Source organism: Pangasianodon hypophthalmus, chromosome 12 (genome assembly GCF_027358585.1).
Source record: "Pangasianodon hypophthalmus isolate fPanHyp1 chromosome 12, fPanHyp1.pri, whole genome shotgun sequence".
Taxonomy (NCBI): domain Eukaryota; kingdom Metazoa; phylum Chordata; class Actinopteri; order Siluriformes; family Pangasiidae; genus Pangasianodon; species Pangasianodon hypophthalmus.
The window spans coordinates 11,500,316-11,524,549 of NC_069721.1; the positions used below are offsets into that span (position 1 = coordinate 11,500,316).

A 24,234-nucleotide genomic window follows, 5' to 3' on the forward strand; every position below is an offset into this window, starting at 1 on the left:
CTCTTCCTCTAACACTCAGAGGATGTGTGTGGATGTCTGTGTTGCCACACTGTGTAGCGTCTTTTGGTACATTGAAGAGACAACATACTCACTCAGAACAGCTTTTCTATAAAGAAAATTTAGAAGACAGGATCATTCAAAGTTTTTCAGTGGAGTCTTACATTCAGAGAATTGATGGGGACAGTTTACGATGACATCAGAAGGCTTCTCCAAGGTACTGCCTCGAGTGACATTACTAGTGTTTTTGTCAGGTTAACAAGAAAATATTGCACTTAAAATTGTGGCTTATCAGTGGTCATGATTTAGGTCATGATCTTCATTAGACCAAACATTTGACATTTGAAAAAAACGTTTGACATTTGGTAATATTGTGAGTTGTTTGAAAACATGGATAACAAAATACGAAAGAGAATATAATTTTTTGAGCAAGGTACAAAGTAGCAAACTACTTTCTGAAACTTCTTTTTGACTTGACGAACAAACTCATTAAATATTTTCTCTTACCTTTTATTATTATTATTATTATAAAATACAAATTCTAAAATATAAACACAATTTAACATATAAAAACCTATTACTTACATTCATTGTATAAATCCAATTTAAATGTTTGTTAATGAGTCCTGCATAGTGCCATTTTGACCCATACTGTATTATTATTGCATACTGAAGATTAGTATACTAGTATACTATTCAGATCCACTTCTATAGACCGCCACCTTAAGATTAAGATCTTCCTCATTCAAACACAAAGCCACTGTCAGTTACACATACACACTGACATTTTGTAGCATTTGCATTAACCGGCCTCGGTAACATGATCACTGGGAGGGTTTTTGCATGTTTTTAAGTGATACTATGTAGAGAAGAAAAATATTTGTATACATGTTTCAGTATTAAAATTTGTCAAATTGCGTTCTGTTTTGTGCCATCAGATAATCTCTCTTTCTCTCTCTCTCTCTCTCTCTCTCTCTCTTTCTGTGTGTGTGTGTGTGTGTGTGTATGAATGGTCTTTTTCAGATTGTGAGCTGTTTGTCTCAAGTATTTTGGAGGATGAGAAGCTCAGTACAGATGCTGAAGAAGCAAGACAAATACTACTAAACAACTTTCTAGTTGTCCACAACAGGTAAGATCTTTCAATGTATTGATGATTTGATCTATCATCTACTCCCTATACATGATATAAACATATGTATAGCAAAGTCATACAGTAAAGTCATTGATTCCTTTTTTCACAATCACGAGCCATCAAAGTTTGACAAAGGTTCTAAAAAACTAACCTTTAACCAAGAAATGTGTTGTCACTAACAGTAATATGACTGATAACAGTAACAAGTACAACAGGAAGCTCATATCTAGTTTTGTTTGCTTGTAGAGATTAAATGAACATGCTGCACTTGCTTCTGCTTGCCTTGTGGTTTTGTTGCATGCAGGAGGAAAAGCATGCTACGTTTTCCACTGTAGTGTGTTCCACTCAGAATTTAGAGCATATACAACACTACACACTGTGTGATTATAATAGATGCAAAGCAGTGAAAAGTTCTAGGGCACCAATTCACCTGGGAAAGAATGGTTCACAGTAATAGCACAAAAGATAAATGACCACTGCTGAAGCATCAACAGTGAGTGTATATCAGAATATTTAATGTTCTTAAATATGGTTAAAAAGTGAATGAATGTTTTGGAATAAATATTATGTTAAAAAGGGTAATTCACAAGAAATTAAACAAAACCAATTACAAGAGAGTTGTCTAAAAATATTTCTAGGCTATTTCTTTGCTCTATCTGTTATAAGTAAGACATACATCAAACATTATTAATTGAATAATTAATAAATGTAAATCCATTTACACAACTTTTTAAATTTGGCCCACACCGATGACATATCACTGGACACCCAATATTTAATTGTGTAAAATGTAAATAATTATTTTATCATTGTGATTCAATGTGTTTCCTCTGATTATTATTTGTAATTATGTTCAATTATTATAATTTTTTTTGCAGAAATCCACAGGAATTTCCATACAGATGTAAGTTAGCACGTCTTATTATACATATCTTGCTTTGACTTTGTTACATTTGTTTTCCAGACTGAAAATTCAAACTGGATAAATAACAAAAAAACTGAAAATCCAAAAAGTCAATACAGTTAAAGGGTGATTAGAACTTTGTAGATCCATGTTCCTAATATTTGAATAATTAATCCTCATGTTTGTGTCTAAGTTTCCAAGTATTCAAAGCTCTCTCGTTTGTCCTCCCAGCTGATGTTAGAAATGAGGACCGTCCAGATGACAACCACAATAGCCAGGGACGCTCTGCCCCTTCTGACGATCTGTCTATGGCATCAGACTTTCAGGAGGACACTGGGCCTGAATGTGAGTCCAAACCTCTCCGTGTGTCTTCGTTTAGGTGTTATATAAGAGATGGCTCATATAAATGTCATTTTCAGTGCTTAATTATTCTTATTTTCAAAATTAAGTAATGTGCCTGAATCACCAGCTCTCACAATGCTTTGCTGGGTTCTCAAAATGTGTCCAGAGGTGGTGTTTGTAGGAAACATACAAGGGCAGATCAAGTACACTAGCAGGCATCAAAGCAGTATGTGTTCTAGATTATGAGTAAATAAATGAAGTTAAATACTATAACATTCATGTAAATGTTAAACTTTTTGCCTTCTGAACTAGTACTCCAAAACTGACGCTTTTCATTATTTACATGCATGCATGTGGTAAACTGTATATGTGTAACCAGTTCATAAGGGAAAAGGCATGCAAGATGTGCCTAGTTTCTTTAAGAACTTTAGGGAGCAATATCTTTGAAGAATGTCAGTGTTTTATTGGGCAGAGTGATGATAAACTACAGTGTGGTGGTGTGTTTGGTAACAGATCACCCTCTAGTGGATTCCCACGCCTGTGCTATGTGCCAGTTTAGGATACGGAGAAGTAGATGTGGGGGTGGGGGTGTGGGTGGGGGTGTCTGTCACCATTGCCTTGGTTGGCTTCAACAGAAAAGGGATGAAGAGCATCCTCTAGTGGTAGGAGAACACACAGTGTGTATTCTATCTGGCTCTTTGAATGTCAGTGCTTCCCAGGGCATGTCAGTACTTGAGATAAAATTCAAACTGTAAAAGGAAAAGGTTCTCATGAGCAATGCAGATAGAGGGATGATGTAAAGCAGTTTGGCAATTGCCAGGATGTTGCATCTGCCCACAGCCTGGTGCCCTGACTGCTTTTTATCACCAGAAACCAGTTTGCACTGTGGCTGCACTTTTGCTCCAGGCCAGAGTCATGACTGATCATCATCCCCAGTTTCTCTCTTACCAGCTGGGCCTGAAACACAACCCTATACCTGAGGGGCTGTGTCTGTTCCCCTTTCCCCAATCACTCATCTGCCACAGCTATTTTTTTTTTTTTTAAAAAGGAGATGGTAGTTTCAAGGAATAAACATTCACTTCACTCACTGCACACACTTCAGTGTGTGTCAAAATATACTCCCTATTACCAAAATAATTAAATTTTATGTCCAATCTTTGAGGATCATTGACAATCAGTTTTTAGCTCCAGAAAAAAGGGCATATGGATCTAAGATTCTGCTCACGGTGTCCCTCAAAAGAAATGACATGATTGAAAAGTCACATCTTTACTTAAATATATCACACTGTGAGCCTATAAAAAAGCACAGTCATATGGTGAAGCATATTATTATTATTATTATTATTATTATTATTATTATTATTATTATTATTATTATTATTATTATTATTATTATTTTAAATCAAGTTTATTTGTTGCACTTATTTTTTAGGAGCAAAAGAATGAAACTGTGTGGGTTCTAATATGGCTGTAGTAAAAGCAGTGTAAGAGGAAGGGGACAAAGCTTATGCGGAGAATCACATCATGACACTCCTTTAATAAAGATAATGACCAGAGGGGGCAAGTGCAGTTCAGGGTTCATGTTTAGTTCACCACCGGGGACTCTTACTTCAAGACCTTTGAGGAAACATTGAATATTTCATTTACTTAAATGTGGGCCTTCAGTTTCATTTCAGTATTGAAATTCATTTTCATTCCATTTTCCACTCAGAGTGAATAAGAAGGAAATTCCTTACATGCTTTTAATTCTTTGAAAGGAAGATTAAATACATCAATAAGTGATATGAAGGGGTCTAATGCATTGAAAATAAAAAGTTGAACGAATAAAAAAAATCTCACTAGCAGAATGAGGCTATATTGGAGCGTAAATATAATCCAGATATTCCATTCAGTGATGTCACTGTGTCATTTGTATGAGGAGGAAGCTGAGGGAGTCTCTAAACCAAGTGGAGAAGGAGGGCGCTTGGCTGGCTGGCAGGAGGAGTCAGTGTTATTTCATTTAGCAAAGACTGCCTCCTCATCTCCAGAGAGGATCCTGACACCAGATTTGTTATGGCTGACAGGAACAGATGGGCGCTCCATTGTCAGGGCGCCTGTCTGTATGGTAATGTGAACTAAGTTTCACCCGCAGACCGCACGTTTGACCCGGCTGTGCATGCAGCCTCTCCATAGCCCTTGTCTGGATGACAGCAGTCATGCAGGCGTTCAGGGGATCTGTCATACAGTAGAATTTTAGCCGGCATATATATGGGACACTGTATTTTTATTTTTCCTGGTGATCTGGAGATAATATGTTGATCGTCATTTTGATGTTTAATAGGAATTGTCTTAAAATATGTTCAAATGTCAACTTCAGGTGTTTTAATCTCTTAAGATGATTTTCATCCACTGTCTCTTTTGATGGCAGTTATATAGCAGAATAAGTGTGTATGGTTAGACAGGTTGTGGTCTGTGTGTAGAAATGGCTGGGTGGTATCAGACACCGCACATGGCCAGGGCCCTTTGTGCTCACTGGCTGATTTATGTGTTGAAACAAAAGCCTCTGCCATTGCTGTTATCTCAGCTCACAGTGGCCAAACAGCAATATGGAAGAAACCAATCAGAAGGTAGGAAAGGAATCTCAGTTGTGCTAAATCTCTATCACAAATTAGATCAAGATGTAAATTTGATTTTGTCAGAGGAGTACAGGGCTTAAATTAATGAAGGTATTGGCTAGTCGATTGATCGTTGTAATTAATCCCTAGAGAGTTTAAAAGAGGTTTTATCAATGTTTTTTAAGTTTGTCAATAAAGTATGCAACCAGTATGAACCAAAAAGGCACGGTCCAAAATGTGAATATGAACTGCTATGCTGCTTTCCTTGTTACCATTTTCATTCTGCTTCTCTGATCCCAGAAGGGTGGTGGACATAGAGGATATTTAGCACCTTAAATGACCCCGGTGTGTGCTCATGCATTGTGGAGTACAGTTTAGTTGGGAGCGTTGGTCTGCTGATACTCAGCCTTTCAGGGTCTTATGTCAACCTTTAAAGCATACTCTGTGAGTACCCAGACTTTGAGTGGAGCTTCCTCCCTCCTGTAAACTTTTGACCTCTGGTGTTGTGCTGGTCACTTCATGACCTGTCTGACTGTGTCTGTGTGGCTGCATTATTGACCTCCTCTCCTATAGCAACAGTATAGGTCAAACAAAGTTTTCTCTAAGATGGAAAAGGGATCATTTGCTTGACAGTAGAATTTCACTAGTGAAATTTCCATCTTTGCCTTCATCCATCTATTTATTTTGCAATTCTTTCTTTCATAACTTAATAATACTTTTTATGCTCCTATTAGCATGTTGGGTAATAAGAGCGAAGTGTTGCATGTTGTCTAGGTATCTTTCTTTTCTTTCATACTATAGATCTGGAAACTGAGACACATTCAGAGATTCAAATATCAAATGTATATCACTGTTACTGCCACATAGGTTCAAAAGTTCACTCCAATCCAGAAGGCTGCTGTGCTGCTGAAAATGTGGAAATTTCTCTCTCTCTCTCTCTCTCTCTCTCTCTCTCTAAATGCCCCCCTTCCCACACACACACTCTTACCAACAACCTTTCCATTTCCTCTTCCCCACACACATACCCACACAAGGGGATTTTTAGGATGGAGGTGGTTGTACTTGCTACACAAAAAACAAGAACTGACATTTTACAGTAACTCATATCTATTTTAGCAGTTTCACCATTTTCTTATTTCTTTTTTTTTTTTCAGAAGATAAACTGTCCAATGTAAACAAATGTAAACTGTCCAATGTACCATCAGTGCCTAGCCCCCCTTCACCATCTTGCAAATGAGAATTTGATTTTTCTCTCCACTGGATTCCATTTCTAGAGATTGATGAAGTTTCAATGCAAGGCCCAGGTGGCCTGATGCTTTCTTAGGGAAATAAATGAAGGTGTGTGAGCCTGTACATACACCGGAAAGGAGGTTTTTTTTTTTTCCAAATTTTTTTTCCAGTGTCTGTTTTAAGTTTTTGCTCAATATCATTGAGACAATCACTATACTGAGCTGAGATTGTACCATTATGATTTTATTTGTGGAGGCTGTCTTTTATTGCATGCTGTTATGCTGTTCTTCATCATGTATGAATTAAGAAAATATGCTATAATTTAAATCACTGCTTTCTTAAAATAATTTACCAAAATATTGTCTTCTATCAAATTGTCACATAATTTACATCAGGTTAGAAAATATTAATATCAACTCAATTAAATTAATGACTTCCATAACATATAAACTAAGTAGCTGAGACTTTTAATACGATTAAAACACACAGTAGTAGTCACTGTGTTACTGTAGGTTTATTTAAAGCTATAATAGAGTGCATGTCTAAGATTAGAAGAAGATGGATTCTTTTCCACAAAAGAATTATGGTATCATCCAACACTTCATACACAGTATATTAAAAATAGATGGCTGCATCGGAAATAACAGGCTGTGCCAAAATATTAGAGAAAATTTATATTATAGGCATATCATTCATATTTATATTCGATTGTAAACCTTACCATGTTGTAGAGACGTGCTCTGCTATCTGACAGGGTATTTAGGACAGCAGTGTACGGTTTGGACGCAACCAAGGTGGTGCAGTGTCAGTGTATTATTTTGCCATATCTTTCTGGACGAAGCCTAGACAACTGTGAGAGACCAAGGTGAAAAAGTGATGGTAGTATCTGGCCTGAGGCTTTACCGAGGAGTGATTCTTCATGCAGAGAGAATGGCTGGCTGCTGGCCATGAGCTAGACCTAGCCAATACAAACACTTCCTTGGAACTTCCCCTACCCTCCTTCATATTTTACAAAGCAGCGCTAGTGGAAGCAAACTCAACAGGCCTGTAACCTTTCACATTTCTACTGGAAGACAATAAGATGCATGATGTAAGTAATGCATAGCCTAGTCATGAGTGGAGGATTAGCACTCACTTAGCGTTTCATCGCTCTAATCTTAAAAGCAGTGCTGCATTGTGTACATTAATGTTGACTAAATCAGGCACCTAGTTAATAGCCCTCTGCTTTGTGTGTGCATTAGCGAGCAGGACTGAGAGCATGGCTGCTGAACGGAGAGGAGCTTGAACAATCCCCTAATACTGATTACTTCTGCAATATTATTTTCACTAGCTTCACAATGTCCTGCTTTTATTTCCAATAAAAAAATAATTAGGAATATTTAAAACTGGGAGCCAGCATATAGGCTATAACAAAAACTAATAATAACCAAAGAAATAACTAAAATTCAAATGTTCTTTGTTGCATTTAGAAGATGAACAACTGAGCAAAATAGAATATGCAAATTCTAAAAACGAGCAACATTCAGTCAATTAAAATCTAATATATTATGTGAAGTGCCTAATAAACACATCCTGTAATGATTGCCTTGAACTACAGTGAGAAGTGAGAAGTGGTTTTTACACTACTGTATTTCATGTTTTTAAAGTGTAAGTTCAGTAAACACTTAACTGAAGTTATAACCTAGTCCATTAGCATGTGAAAGGACTTCATCACGATTTGAGGTAATCTAATCGTTTTAGAGCTTTTGCTTTAATAATAGCCTAAACAGTAATTATCTGTAGAAATATTAAGTAGTCTACTCAATTAATACTGATTTACGCTATAGCATTTTTCCTGTACGATGACGGAGGGCGTTTTAGCTATAACTCATTCATTTTTTACTTTCTGATACTTGAGTTCGGATAGTTAAAAAAATATATACTAATACTATAAATAGAAATACGTTTTATTATTGACCAGAACTATTTGTTATTATTTGCTTAATAATACTTCATTTATTATTCAACGCTTGAATGCTTTATTATTATTATTATTATTATTATTATTATTATTATAGTGGTTATATAAGTACAGCGACAACAACAACAACAACAATAACAATAACAACAACAATAATAATTGTTATTAATTATTTAATTTTTTATTATTATTATTATTATTATTATTATTATTATTGCACTGACACGTTTGGGGTAAGAAATGTTCTGGTCGATTTTTAAGGACATGCTGACCACACTGTCACGCAGGCGCGGACCTGCAGGACCTGCAGTCTTTCTGCTCCTCATCAGACACAGAAACGCGGAATGCTAACGGACACGTCTCGCGCGCTGACCCCGCCACACATTCCCTACTGGATTGATGGTCATTATCGCGTGTCTTTATTTACCTTCTGCAGACAAGCGACACGCGCATGTAGGCTTCAGGCTCTTTAAAGTGAAAACACCCTTAGCATGGTTATACTCTCACTCAGCATTTGCATCCCATCATTTTCGGTAAAAATACTAATTTAATCTGGGCTATTAAAAAATCATTAGAAATTTTAGAAATAGGTTACGTTTAAATGAGTTTTGATTTCACTTTAACTTTATTGTGTATATCTTTCTCAGCAGGCCCTACTGAGCAATGCCTGTTTTAAAAGTATGTTTGGCCGAGAATTTCTAATGAACATGTAACAGAAACGCATTTCTCCACGGTGCCAGTAAACAGGTTACCTGACTGCACCTCATCCCATGACCAAGAGACACTCTGCACACAGCCGACTGCTGGCTCAGAGCAGACTGAGCTTAATGTTTTACATTATATTGATTTAAAATAACCCTTTAAATAAATATAACCTCATAGTCTATTGTGGACTTTTTACATTTAAATTTTACGTTTATGTTTTTAATAATTGAAATTATTTTTAATACAACGTTACAGTTAAATGTCACTTTTCACCCGTTAAATGTAACCCTTAATTTCATAATAATGAAAAAAAAAATACGACTATAATGAAAAGTGAATCATTTATTAGAAATTATAACTGGAATCACAGCTTTTCATTTGATGATTTTTAAAATTCATGCTGGATATTAAACCGGTTCTTCAGTTTTGCCAAACTTCCAGAATTTTGGAATTTGACTTTAAATGAAGTTGTGTACAAGAACACAGTTATGGTATTTTCAGTCAAATGTTTGAAAGGACCTTATAACATATTGGATAGAAATGTAAAGGCCTTAATCTTTTTTTTTTTTTTTTTTTTTTTTTTTTTTTTTTTGCACTGTCATGCCTTAAATTCTAGTCTTATTTGGTCGTCAGAAGCAGTGGAAGAAAATAGTTTTGGCATTGCCAAGTGTTAGTGTGAAGATGAGTTCACACCACTGAAGTCTTTAGTTGGTCCAGTTTTGACTCTTGTTGGACTCACAATACGTAAGCTATGTGTGCATTATATACATGCACATTTTGTGAATAACTGATTTTATTTTGCAATCAGAACACAGCCCTTGTTGATGTGGAAAAAAAATTGAAGATTACAGGTACCTCCTACTGTGGTTTTCATCCAGGCATTTCTTTCTCTCCCCCTCTATTATTTTATTTCTCTGTGTCCATCACTGCTGATCTGTGCTATGTGGAGGCAAAGCACCGGGACCACAGCCTTGCCTTTAATGAGAAAAAATGTGTCAATTTGCTCCTTGCTATATGCAGCTAGAGTATTGGCGTGGGCGAGGGGATGTAAGGATGCCATGAGTGGATCCTTTTTCCTAATCAAGTGCAGTGCCGGAGAGTGCAGCAATTCCACTCACTCTCTCTCTGATCAGCATTCCTCCCCAGCCTCTGCCTTGGCCCCTAGGGACCCCAGCGCCTTCTGTTTCACCTCATCACCAGAGTTCAAACTGAGGTCAGCCACTGGACCTGTGCTTGCCTTGCACACAGTAAAAGACACGCAGAATGGCCAGTGGCTTGTTGGGGATAACTCCCCTCCCTTATAGTTTGGAATATGGGATTTGTATTGGTTAAATTACCTTTTTGGATTTAATTACAAACCTGCTTGTTTCAACTTAATTTAGTCATTTTCTAAAATTAATTTGGGGTTTGTCAATTTTATAGGCAGAGCTAAAATGGGCATATACCATACTGGCCCACACAGGAAGATACCTCAGGCACAAGCTTGGCCTTTGATTAGTTATTTGTCCTGGTTTTCCTACAGTAAACTCCTTGCTGTTGTTCTGACAGTAATATAAATGTATTACACACTGCACAGCTGTGACAATAACACATCGTCAAATGATTAACTGAACAGTTACAACTCCACTCCAGTAGAGAATAGTGTGCTTTTTTTTTTTTTTAAATAATGTCTCAGTTCCATGTGTTTGCTGGCTGTGGGGCAGTCCCTGTCTCTTTTCATTTAGTATTTCCTGAAATGTGTGTACAGCATTACTGTGTCATGTTTATCACATAATCTATGAAGGTAAATATACAAAAGTGCTCACACCTACATCTTCCTTCCTTGGTTTAACACAGCCTCCTGATTGACTTGTAGCCAAAATGAAGTGGAAAATAATGGCTGAGTATATTAACTTCCTCAGGTCACAATAACATCAATCAAATTTTATAGCAGGATTAACAGCTGAGCTCATAACACCTTACTGAGAGTATAATAATAAGTAGATGAGGAGCACTATCAAATTTACAGCTTAACTCTGCTGAGTGAATACACCTCAGAGCTTTACCAAAAGAACACATTTGCTGTGCTCGAATTATGTTATTCACTGAAGAATTGTTATGTATCATAGATTTGTGTATATCTCTCTTTGTCACTGATTGCATTTGCTTTTAATGCCATTTCATCCTGAGTGGTCCATGTGCCTAAGTGCAGAATGAGTTCCTAAAGAACAATAACTGAGATGTAAATGCCAGGTAAAATGTAATGGTGTGATAGGGACGATGTGACCCACAGCTGTGCTGCAGCTGAAATGCCAGGCCACTGGCTTTAGCTTAGAGAGCAAGCAGAGCTCCACTAGTGCAGTGGCACTGATAAACGCAGCCCTGCGTGGCCCACTCGATGCCTCACCGCCACCAATCTTCCCCTGCCACAGAGCAGCAGCAGTGCCATGCATCACGTCGCCATCTCTGGCAGCAACAGAGAGTGCCCGCGGGAAAGTCATTAGCTTTGTCTCGCTCCCTCTCTTACCTCTTTCCTCTCCTCTTTGGTGCTCTGTTTATCAACCAGTGGACCAACAAACCTGCAGACAGTTCAAAAAGTATATCTTATGCTGGTCAAAAGATGCTTAAATAAATATATTCTTATATAAATATAAGAAATATATTCTTATTATATACTGAAATAATTTCTTGCTCAGTCTATAATTCTTTTAAAAATTTCACTGTACAGGAACCAACTTATTTAATATGAGTTGAAGTAATGTGTATGTTATTTTAACAAAATTAGGATACTTTGATGCATCTACTTACCAATTAAACATGACTATCATCTCAGTTACATAAATATATTGGATTTAGTTTCGAATAATGGAATAAGGATAAATTCAGAACTTGGTGGATTAAAGTGCTGCTGAAAGCAATGGTAATGTGTCCTGAAATATTAATAGTTAGCCTTAGTACATTTAAGTGGAAATGATTAGCATGATGCTAGCAAAAATAGAGCAGTGCTAGTGGTGAAAATTACAAAACCACACTGTTCTGAATAATTAAAAATGCAATTTATAGTTAAAGTGAAAATATGAGGCACTTTGATGGATTTTATTTGCATTTTTTATGAAGTCTTATTACTTAGTTCTGCACAGTTTATGCGTATTTTGAATTTCTTCTTCTTTTTTTTTTGCCTTGTACTATTTTTAGAAGTGAAGTCCTAAGAACTCAGTAGTGTTAATACATCTGGCCCTCGTAAAATCTTGTCATTAGCACTTGTATAGTTGGCTTTGACGGTTCTTTGTTGTCAGATACAAAAACATCACCTCTAATTGGTTTGTGAAGACTAGAAGTCTGAAGTTGGATACTGAATTTAACCAATGAGAATCTTGCATGGAGGGGTGGGCTCATGAACGGACCAGTGTGTCTTCTTGCCTTTTGTCTGAAAGTGAAATTTTAGGTTACACTGCTACCCTGTGGAAGAATAATAGAACATGGGCCTCCACAGTCACCACTTGCCTGTATCAACTGAAAGACAGTAAATGATTTATCTGAAAAGACTGTCTTGTCAGTGGGTGTGTGAAGATGAGAGACTTTTCCGTGTCAGCTCATTTTTAGCCATTCTCACCTTTTCTCTGTTTATACTATTTCCGCTCAACTATTAACACGGCTTGACCTCTTAGATAAATGAAGAAAGGGAGGTGTAGATGGATGAGGGGATTAAAAGGTGTCAGAATGAAGGAACAAGAGGAAAAAAATGAACAGAGAGGAGGATGGATCATTTGGTGGACTAAGGGCTCTTTTTGGTGTTGATATATCAAGATGACTGTGACAAACATGTACTGCAGTTGTATTTATGGTGACATGAACATCAGAGTGTGTGTAGAACAGGCTGATTTCTGAGTGAAGGTGCCTGTAAGTGTTCGAGTGTCAGGGAACTTCGTTTTCATCTGTCTGAAAACCAGGGCCAGTGAAGACATTTTTCATGGGACTATGTGATGGTGTCAAGAAAGGGCAGCGTTTACAGGTGTTGCGTCAGTATGCGTCAGTGCTTCAGTAAGTTAGATGATTTCAATGGGTTAAAATTTATTTATGGAAACAATGAATATCACTTGGCACCCTGCCAGCACCGCAAGCTTATCGGGTTGATGTAATCCTCACTATGACAAGGATCTATCACGGTGATGTTATGAAGTTCACATTACCACCTACAAGTAACTTTGAAAGTGCAATCTCTTTGAGATCTTCGATAATACACAATGCAGTGCTACATTCAATATGTCACAAGTGACAGATAACTGGCAGTTTAAAGAATAGCATCTGTGCACTAAAACACCTGAACATTTATAAATAGGGTTTAAATCAGTCTAGTGTTCAATTCAGAGGCCCTCTGTGGTGGTCATAAGCTGATGAAAGGTGAAGACAAGGGGAATTTCAGCCTTGTGTTCCTCCTGTTAATAGAGGGGGCTCCTGCTGTGTCTGCTCAAAAACATGATTTGGACTATAAATATATTTGAGAGATAAGATTGATTTAACTTTCCTAAGGAAATTAATGTATAACATATGGACAGTTAAATCCAAAGAAAGTGATTGACATATGGATATTGAGATTGCTATCAAAATATTAGAGATAGGAGATATGTGCATGCAGATGTTTGATGAAGAATAGATTTCCTGACACCCTTACTGAATACTTATTCACCTAGATTCCCACATTAATCCTGCTATAGTTGCTCAATTGCTTGCCTAGCCTGCACCACTCTATATCTATTGATCCATCTTGCTCCCCAAAGCTGCAATAAAATCTCTAATTCCTGACAAGAGATGTGTTTACATTGTCTGAGTTCAGCTTTACAGCTCTCTGTTGGCCTTCAACCAGGTCAGCACTGTGCTCAGAAATCTGACATAACACCTTCCTATGCACCTTCTTCTGCCACACTGTTATTAATAGCATGGAAATTGCTGCTACATTACTCTTACTGAGTTTTTCCCACTTGGTTTTCCTAATTTAGATATTGGAGATATTCCAACAGTGGCAGCACAAGATTTGAGTAATATTCTGAAACAGGGCTATCTGGAGAAAAAAAGACGTGGTAAGACAAGAAAATCACAGGCTTGTCATATAGGTGAGAGATTATGGAAATATGTGTTGAATATATACTTTAATTTTAATTTGTCCTTTGCTTTTGTTTACAAGATCATAGCTTCTTCAGCATGGAGTGGCAGAAAAAGTGGTGTGTCCTAAACAATACCATATTCTACTACTTTGGAAGTGAAAAAGGTTTGTCTGTTTAAACCAGCTGAATTGTGTAATCATGTTATTGCATAAAATTTGGTCATATAGATATGTTTGCTGTGACTGATTTTATAATTCCAGACAAACAGCAGAAAGGATCTTTTTATATCAATGGCTATAGTGCAGAGATGGTGCCCAACTTGCGTAAAGACTCCAAGAGAAACTGTTGCTTTGAGATGAATGCTCCTGGAAAACGTTCTTACCAGGTTTGTCCACCCACACTCTTATGCCATTTTGGTTGTTTAAGAGCCATGTTTGCATTATTATGGTGAGGACTGCTTATTTGCCCTGACAATTGTACCCACTTCTGTGATGATGACTTTTCTTTGCAGTTCACTGCCAGCAGTCCCAGTGAGGCCAGAGAATGGGTGGACCAAATCAATTTTGTCTTAAAGGGTAGGTTACATGGGGTGCCTAATTCTCTCTTTACCATGCAAACACTCTTTGATACACTATACTGAACAATTGTCCTTCTATGCACCACAACTGTTTTACACCTTCTGATCTGGACAATTGTATAATGTCAGTGGCTAAAAGGGGAAATGCTTTGCTTAATACTGATGCTTATAAATACCTTTTTGAGCTCAGCCAATCAGGTACTTTGTAGACCTCCTCATAACGTATGTCATGCAGTTCCTGAGTCCCACGTGTCTCACTCTGCCTCCTCTTCCGCGTAGCACAGTGCACTTTACGGGAAATTGATTAGGCTGTGCTTGGGCCATTCTTCATGGGCATTGATCTGGCCCTGCTTGGCATCCAGGCAGTGAGGATGCGATAGCCTGTGTTACAGAGCTCAGTCACCTGCAATCAGGCCCCATCTCCATCTGAGACAGATCTGGAGCATGGCCACAGCTCTAAAATGGGCTTCCTGTGAGGCTCTGATTTGCGGGAAGTAATGAACACCTCTCAGATTGTTTACACTCTTCCCACTTACCTTGGCCATATAAAACTGTAATTTTTATAATTAAACATAATTTACACTAATGTGTATTGTTAAATTTGCCTTAGAATGACTTTGTTTATATTTGCACCAGCCATGACAGTTACTCCCCCTTTAATCAAAACAGGTATTTAAATAATGTTTCAGGCTATTAACATTTTCATGTTTTTTTTTTTGTGAATATAGACCTTATAGTAGCTATTGTTTGTAATCTTTCTGTTAATGTTTTATCCTTTTCATCTGGCCTCTCTTCATAAATGTAGACCTGAGCTCCAGCTTCATCCCCTTTGATGATGATGAGGAAGAGGAAGAGGAGGATGAAGAGGAAGCATATGATGATATAGAAAGAGCAGCAACTCCACCACCACATCCTGGGCAGGTCTCTACAGCTGCCCCCACTTCAGCACCACCACCTGGTGGCCAGGAGGTGAAGAAGGACAGAATAGGGGCAGCCAGAGAGGAAGAGGATGAGGAGGAAGAGGACATCTATGAAGTGCTGCCAGGTACAAAAAAAAACAAAAAAAAACAAACAAACCGAAAAACAGTATAGCTGTGTCCTCAGTGATGCCAGTGTATTGTACTTTAGAGGAGCAATCAACACTATTATTAAAGTACTTTCCTACAGAATTCAAATTCATCATCTTTCAGGGGTCTTGACATTATCTTGTGTTACTATGTAAAAGCAGTGGAAAGCATTAGAACACTGATCACTTGTAAGACTGAAGATGAAGTGGAAAGGTCTTTGTTTTAGTAAGGAAACCCAGGAAAATAGCTAAAGGCTAACTTATATCACTTGGCACCCTGTCACAGCCGGTCCCATGTGCTAAACTAAATATGTGAAGATCTGCTACCCCAAGATGGGACCAGCAGTCAGGGAGCACTTAGGGAGAGCCCAGAGCAGAAACACATCAGTCCTTAGTGCTGTCATTTTCACCTTTCTCAGCCATGTGTGTACTGGAACTGAGCTGCCCACAGATGGTGGATCAAATGACCATCTCTCTCACCCTTAATCCATCTCTCTCTTCAACCTCCTGTTCCTCTAGCTATGAAAGGTTTTACAGTAATATCCTTAAAAGATAATATGTTATGAAGGTGCAGTGATTTTTCAAAGGACATAAAGGTGTTGTAGTGCTATCTGTTGAGCCATTTTGTTCCATGTAGTTATTTCTGGTTTAGTTTATTTTGCTGCACTTGAAAAATAAAATCTCAGTTGGTATCATATCATAGAACTGGGAACTGGAAGTCTAGGACTGAATTTTCTCTCTACTGGAATTTAATACCACAAAATGGAAAGAACGATAAATTGTTTTTAAATGTAAATTCCTTCAAAAACACTAAAAAAAAAATCTAATCTGCAGAAATTAATTTATTCTAATGCAATCTACTGGCCTTCATTTCCAGAACAATATCTTGTCTCAACTTAGAATTTTGTTGATCTAGTGACAGATTTTTAATTAGGTTATTACGCAGAGGTCACGGCTTATATATTACAAAAGAACGCAAAAAACTGCTTATGATAAATTAGCTAGTTAAAAAAAGTTCCAACTGTTAGGAAAATTCATGAGTGGGCAGGAATCTCAAGGCCTTGGGTTTACAGTAGTTATTTTCTTGTGTTTTTCTTTTTTTCTCCACAATTCCTGGAAGTGGAGGGCCGATTTGTGCTGTGGGAAGTATAGGGTTGCTATGTGGTGGCTTTATCGGCAGGCTGACAGGGTGAAGATGGATGTGGGAGACAGGCAGCAAGGCTATCATTGTCACTTCACAGACCAAGAGGTGCCACACCCTGAATCAATGCCCTGTCTGCCCTGACACACTAACTGAAAATCCAGAATGGCATCTTCCCTATAAATCAAAAACTGCTAACATTTTTTTATTTTTTGATAATTACACTTCTGTTATATAATACCCATGGCCTCTGGCAGTTGAGGCAAGTGCACTGTGGTGTTCAAGTAATTTAACATTAATTGACTTAATGGACTGAATTTCAGTGTTAAAATAAAGCAGCACCAAGGGACCATTTACTCTTAAATTTTGGTTAGGGCTTTCATTCTCACTTTTTTTCTTCTGGATTCTTGCACACATTTAGAGGATGAGCTCTCTGACCAGTCTGATGAGAGCACCATGAAGAGCCAAAGAGGAGGTGAGAAATATAGTTACGCTCATCATGCTGCCTGGTGCTAATGCCTTTATTAAAAAAAAAATCATAAATGTGTTTTAATAGTTGTGTCTGTGGGTGTTTCCTCATCAGATTCATCATCAAATTATGCCAATTACTATCAAGGCCTGTGGGACTGTGAGGCAGACAAGCCAGATGAGCTCTCGTTTTATAGAGGAGACCTCATCTACATTCTGAGCAAGGTCAGTGCCTGTGTGTTTACAAACCCACATTCAAACACACGTTTTCTCCTTCATTTTCTTTCTCACTCTTTCTGCATCCTTCCATCTTGTACGTTAAATTTATCTAAATAATAGGCATTTTAGCATCTAAATTGTCCTTGACAATTTTTGTCTCTTACACTGGTTTGTTAAACAAAGGAATAAAAAAATTCTTTATTTCTCTCAGTCTGGAAAACAGTATACATGTGCTACGTGGTAAAAACAGCTTTTGCCCATCTGGTCCACTGAATTAGTTTATTAGATTAGAATAGATGAAGGCTAAAAATGAACTGTTTTTATGTAATAAATTAAATTAAAATATTACATATGTATTATGTACATTATTTGTTTAAAAGGTCCTATAAAGCATAAAATAATCATGGCTTATGCAATGGAAAATGTTTTTGTATAAACCAAATTAGTTGTAAAATAGAAATTGTACATTTAACATCCTGCATCATTGATTTTTTTTTACATTAAGCTTTTTTTTTTAATTCAGATCTATCTTATTAGAAGTGTTTTTTGTCCGCACCTCACATTTTACTTTTTTTTCCAGACATACAATAGAACAGTAACATTTGTAAACAAAGGCATGTTAAAACACCAGAATAATATATTCTGCATTTATTCTTGCAAGGAACAAGCACAAGCTTGTACAGTCAGCACTTTTTACCTCATGTGCCATACTGACATAATGTTGTTATAACACTTTTTTTTTGTCACTGGAGTAATATTGCTTGATGGCTAGATTCACAGTAATGGCCTGTTAATTCATTACAGGGTTTGTATCACACAGAGTCAAATGTTCAGTCAAGCACGACTTCTTATTTAGTGCATTCAGCATCTAGTGTTCTTCTATAAATCTATAGCTCACATGTCTTACAAGCACAGTGTCTCAACAGCATACAGGCTAGCTGTCTCTTACACATGCTCAACTGGAAATCAATATGATTTAATTTTTCCTTTGACTCCCAAGTCAAATGCACAACATTTTAGAAAAGGCTGGTATTCTCTTATTCAGTATTATTGGAGCCTTTTGTGTTATGTCAGGTATAACTGAGCATATTTTTGTAATTAATAAAATACTGACACAATCTGTGCAATAATAATGATACATTACAATACTTGACATCTACGTAATGTTAAATACAATGTCATATTTTATATGCTTTTTATTGCTTAGGTGTAATTCTCATTATCATGAAATAGTGTGTATGAGAGTAACTCTCCTATCATCCATTTAAATTAATTTCCAGAGCCTATACAGATAATTTATTTTCTGTTTAGCTTATGCTGGAGCTCTAGACTGTGGGATTGTGCCTACAATTTGTTATGATTCTGTAAATGCATTTATGCATTTGTGTAGATTTATTACCTTCTACCTTTAATTGCTCTCACTGGTCCATCATATAATCTTTAATTAATGGTGATAAAGATCCAAATGACTAGAATATGATTTTACCTAGCCGTTCCTCGACCACGCGATTTCCTGCTCCTCTGAGTTGTTTTAGACCAGGCTGCTTTGGTGTTTTTGTTTTACGAGTGCTTGCCTGGACCATTGACCTCAACAAATGAAATATGGGCTACTGGCTAGAACTGCAGCCTACCTCTAACAGTCTCCCTCATAAAGCAGTGCATATAAAATAAGAGCGCGTAAATTTTGCTGTCCAGAGGCGTGGAGGGGAGGCCGTGTGTATTTGTGTCAACGCTGAGCGTAATTACGAGGTGGTAAAGACGTGAGAAGTGCTAAATCAATGGTGCTAACCAACAGGTTTGTAATGTAGCGCTATGACTGAATGCCGAGAAGTAAAGCACATCACAGAGGCAGACAGGAGCGCACTTGAGTTGTCTGGCTTCAAGCATAGCAGAGCATGCAGACTGTATATGTTTTCTCATCAGTTATTATCGATCCATCACTAGACAAATGTTTGTGTACTGCATATGTGTCTTTAGAATGGTTTTGCGCGCGCGCGCGTGTGAGTAGGCAAATAAAAGTGCGTGCACATAGAAAAACTTATTTGCATAGCTATGCCTCCATGCCGTGAATTCTTATTTGCGCAAATAAGGAAGAAATTGATTAGTTATTTAAATTCTAATTAGGCATAGACGTATAAGGTATTTGTTTAGAGAGTTTCCCCCCTCTCTCCCTCTTGGAAACCAAGCAGGTCAAACAGTGTCCCCGAAACCTGCGTGTGGGTCTTGTGACCTCATAATATGATAATTACAAGTAGGTCTACACGCGCGCGCTTGCGTGCGTGAGTGCATGTGTGTGCGTGTGTGTGCTTGTGCGTGTGTGCATGTGTGTGCGTGTGTTTGCTTGTGCGTGTGTGTGTGTGTGTGTATGAAAGCGGGGCTCTGTATGTTCAGCCCTCCGGCGTCGTAAAGTATACGAGCACGGGGATCCTGTGGTGGCAGAATAAACAAACACGCCGAGCTGCTCGCTCATCTGCATCCGAGTTTCATTTTCAATCTTGCCCCGATTAATTCGGCGGAGTTAATTTTGCGCTGCGCTGCTCATAGCTGCTCGGCTGTAAGAGTCCCTGAGCTCTGCCTTCAGCGGCTCCCTCGCTACAGTACAACATGAAATAGTGGCCGAAACCAGCATCCATCTGGCAGCGTTAACGCAGCCTCACCGATCCTCAGCGCTGGAGAGAATGGCCACTGATGGCAGCAAAGCAGGATGTTCAGGGCTTTTCTTCTCCCCACACTAATCACATCGCACTCGCTTTTCTAATCCACACACGCGCTTTTATTTGTCCTAGTGTGGTTGCAGTTAATTATGGTGCTCAATGGTAGTTTGATTCATGATGAAAAGGATATTGCTAATTGCATCACATCCTGCCAAAACATTTTTTTTCTTATGGTGTAAATATCAATTAAAAATTTTAAAGACTTTATATAATGAAACTTTTTGGAAGTTGGGAAAGTTTAGAAGAGGAGTTTTAGGATTTTAAGAGCAACATGACCTCACCGGCATTACTTTCTACTGTTCTTTCTTCAACCATCCCATTCTCCTGCATTCCTGTAATCTAATTTATGTCTCCCAGATTCAAAGTACACGACTTTAGAGGTCAGACTCAACACATGCCTGAGTTCCCAGTGGAATTCCCGTAAAAAAAATCCTGCAATGGGACGTGGAAAGATTTATGGCTCCAAAGATGTAGGCCAAACTTATCCAGGAGCTGTTTAACATGCAGGCCACCTAACAGCACTCTCTTTCAGTCCTCCACGCCTTTTGAAGCATGCACTGCACTTTCACACCAACAATCCCCTCCACCCAGGAGTCATAAACTAGGCTGGAACGCTGGTCTAGACAGAAGCCTTAAGTGTTCAGCTGCCCAAATCACACCAACTCTGTTGGCAAGACTAGTGTACACCAGTGACACCTTCTGGTTAACCACGCACATTTCTTTCACATGACTCTTGGAATCAGTTTACAGATTATATACAATTAGTAGCTAATATGATGAGTAGATAGATAAGGTTCACCTCAGGTTTTTCCATCTTAAAATTTCTTTCCAATGTTATTTTACAAAGAAAACAGATCTCAGACTTTTCTACACACAGTGTATGTTATCCCCAAACCTCACCACAGAGGTAACTTTCAAAGGACATGTGTATGATTTATTAGTATGTGAGCAGTCACTTCTCATTGACGGTGTGTGTGTGAGACTATTTTCTCCTCCCAAGTGGGCCATATCTTCACCAGCTGCAGAAAAATGGAAGCTCTGGCTGCCCTAGTACCCAGGGGGTCACTCTCCTACAAAATGTCCAAAGAAAAGGAGAAGGGTGCAATAAAAAGGACGGAAAAGCTAAGGAAAAGAGACAGGGGCAAGCATTAAGACCTTGTGTGTGTCCACACCCTCCTCTTACTCTTTCTCATTCCCTCTTACACACATACACACAAACAAAAAACCCTGCTTTCATTATTGCAATAGACACCAAGGCACTATATAGACACATTGGGCATTCTATTTACCAGCAGAATCAGCTGGGGGTGAGTCTGGGGTTCTGGGGTCATGCAGAAGGCAACGGTCATCTCCCGGTCAACTACAGTAGGTCATTATTCAGCCTAAGCCAATAGTCCAGAACTGCATGGCGGCAGCCCCCTCCCGTTCTGCCTAATTATTATAAATGGGAGGCCACGTAAACAGCCATCATTACAGGCACTCAGCAGCATACACAATCCACTTTAAATGCCTATTAAGTTAAAGAGCCATCAGTAATCCCCAGCGTACTTTTACAACGGCAGCTAGTTTATTTGCTCATCCACAGTTTTGGTCATCATCTTGCACTATCCATAGTTGAATAGCCATGACAGTAAAGGATCATAAAGATTAGGGGTTTTATCTTAAGAATGGATCTTTCTTTTAATTGTTACTTATCAGAGCACTTTAAATGTGTCTACAAGTGTAAAATGCTATTTTACATGTGTGCATTTTCATATTCTTAAATGTGGTAATTGGAATTGAACATGCATTAGTTACTGATTCATTGATCAGGATATAATTACATGATGGATGTGTTTAGAAACAAGGATGCCGCCGCAGGGTATTCATTTTGTTTGCTCTCACTTGCTCTAACTGTCAAATAATGCGGCTATGTGTTCATGCTCTTTGTAATGACAGCTAGAGATGCTCAGCAGCCTGGGTGTGTGTACTGCTGATACACTCCAGTGCATGACAGCAAGAGAAAAAGGAGAGGGAGGGCTAGATGGAGGGGAGGGGGAGTAGCAAGGCCTGAGTGCCGGGTTCAGCGGCGGGGCAATGAGAGACTTCCTGCGCTCCATCACTCCCAAGGCGTACCTCAGTCAGCTGGTGGCCTGCGGCACAGGCCTCATGTCTCATTCTTATTAGCATCTCTCCTGCCTCCACAGAAAGAGTGTGTGTATGTGTGTGCTGCTGAGTGTAATACAAGCAAACTAGGTGAATAAAGTACTAGGAAAATGAAGTAAATAATTAAAACATGAGAAAGAAAGGATGCTTGAAACCTAGAAGATGATAAAGAAAATGGTAGAGAACCAATGAAAAAGAGGAAGAGAGACAGTAAAAAAAAAGGAGAGCAAGAGAGATGGATTAGATAGAAAAGAGATATAGAGAAATGGGATGGAAGGATGGATAAGAAGTCTGTATTTGGTTGCCTGGCTGCTGTAGTGTGTTACACACATGAGCTACTCTTCACCTTGTCATATGCCATATGACATTTCTCTAGTTAAGCCGCTCCTTTTGAAGGCATCATTAGCTGCCAGTCTGTTCCCCGGCTGCCTGAGAGTGATGGACCCATTTGAATACCAGCGCTCGCCAGCCCCCTGAGTGAGAAATAAATGATATCAGCCACACGCTGCAGACTGCAGGTGTTGCCATAGCAACACCCACTCTCTGCTGCTCCCCGTGCCAACCCCACCCGTCTCCGAAAGAGCAGTCACACAGAGGTCATCGGCAGTGCTACACTGTTTCATTCACTCATACCACCCTAAGTGGCACACACTGGCATTTTATAGCCTCTATGAGATGTGCCTACACACAGGTCAAAGTGGAACACACCTCTCCTCCTCTGTCACTGACATGAGAGGATGTGATGGATTTGTTCATAACCTCTTCAAGGTTGACTCTGATAGTAAATAGCAATAGCATTACGAACAAATTCACATTCAGATGAGCCCATCATTCTACATTTTGTTTCTCACTCAAAAACCTCTTACTCGCAGATGTGTGCACTATTTCCAGTAGATGAAAACTACTGAAAAAAAGAGAAGAGACAGAATAAGCAATGAAAGACGACTAGTGTGATTGAGACTTGATAACTGTCAGAGAAATACAGTCTGTCTTAGCTTCACTCTGCCATCATTAGAGTGGTTGTGTAAATCTGTGGAACCTCCATAATGGGTGGCAAGAAGCAACAGTCATTAACATTCAGTGTAATTTAGACCTACGTTAAAATGGTGTGGTCGATAATCAAAAATTTAAGAAGAGGTAAAATTAACTTTGATTCATGTCAAAAGGGAGAACAGCCCTGCAGCAGTCCCTGGAGAGAGGGTGAGTTTTTTTTTTTTTAATCTTTTCTCTCAACTCTGTCTGTCCCTCACTTTCACTCACATTCAATCAACTTTGGCTAGATGCTCTGAAACAAAACTCATGAGTTCACAGAAGTCTCATATGCAATGGTAATGTTGATGCTGGTAGCCCCATTAGATTATTCCCCTGCTTGGAATTCATTCCTCCTGACATCATTAGAGCAGCTCGTCTGCATGGGCTGAAGACTACATTAGGCTTGCGGCGCTGTGTGTGAGGAGATGGTAATTAGTTCCCACTCTCCTCTGCAGGCGCTGGATGGATGACAAGCTCATCACATCTAAATGTACTGCGTGTGCTTGTGGAATGCTAAAGCACTCTGAACACAGTCTCAGTCTCTCCCCATCACTCCATCTCCGTGTTCTCCAGCCATCACATTGATAATACCACCCTTCTCTATGTCCATTTTTCATAAGCCAGGACTGGGACTATGTCCACTAGTTGCTCATAAGTGCCAAGCCCCTCGCCTTGCTGGGGTCTGATTAATAACCAGAGGGAACACATCGTCTAGTTGGAGTAATGAGCAGTTTCAAGCCAATAACTAATTAGGTGATAGCACTGTTTTGCTCAGATGTTGCCCAGAGAAGGTGTCAAGGCCATCAAGCTGAAATGCTTATAATCTTATCCTAAAATTGCCAAACCTGCCTTGTGTCACATTGCTTCTTGCATTAATAATGTGATATGAAATGCATACTTCTGAATGATTGTTTGTCAAAGAATCCA

The 24,234-nt window shown here is 38.5% G+C and overlaps 1 protein-coding gene across 1 annotated transcript in view; it reads left to right on the plus strand.

The window, feature by feature from the left end:
- Window positions 1-24,234, plus strand: part of skap1 (src kinase associated phosphoprotein 1) — a 26,829-nt gene continuing 2,595 nt past the window's right edge. The window contains exons 1-11 of the mRNA XM_026915434.3: window positions 1-214; window positions 1,021-1,126; window positions 2,008-2,033; window positions 2,265-2,378; window positions 13,841-13,921; window positions 14,026-14,109; window positions 14,206-14,330; window positions 14,457-14,520; window positions 15,328-15,567; window positions 17,151-17,204; window positions 17,313-17,422. Coding sequence (XP_026771235.1) covers window positions 175-214; window positions 1,021-1,126; window positions 2,008-2,033; window positions 2,265-2,378; window positions 13,841-13,921; window positions 14,026-14,109; window positions 14,206-14,330; window positions 14,457-14,520; window positions 15,328-15,567; window positions 17,151-17,204; window positions 17,313-17,422 — 1,044 coding nt within the window. The 5' untranslated portion in view covers window positions 1-174. The remainder of the gene's footprint in view (window positions 215-1,020; window positions 1,127-2,007; window positions 2,034-2,264; window positions 2,379-13,840; window positions 13,922-14,025; window positions 14,110-14,205; window positions 14,331-14,456; window positions 14,521-15,327; window positions 15,568-17,150; window positions 17,205-17,312; window positions 17,423-24,234) is intronic.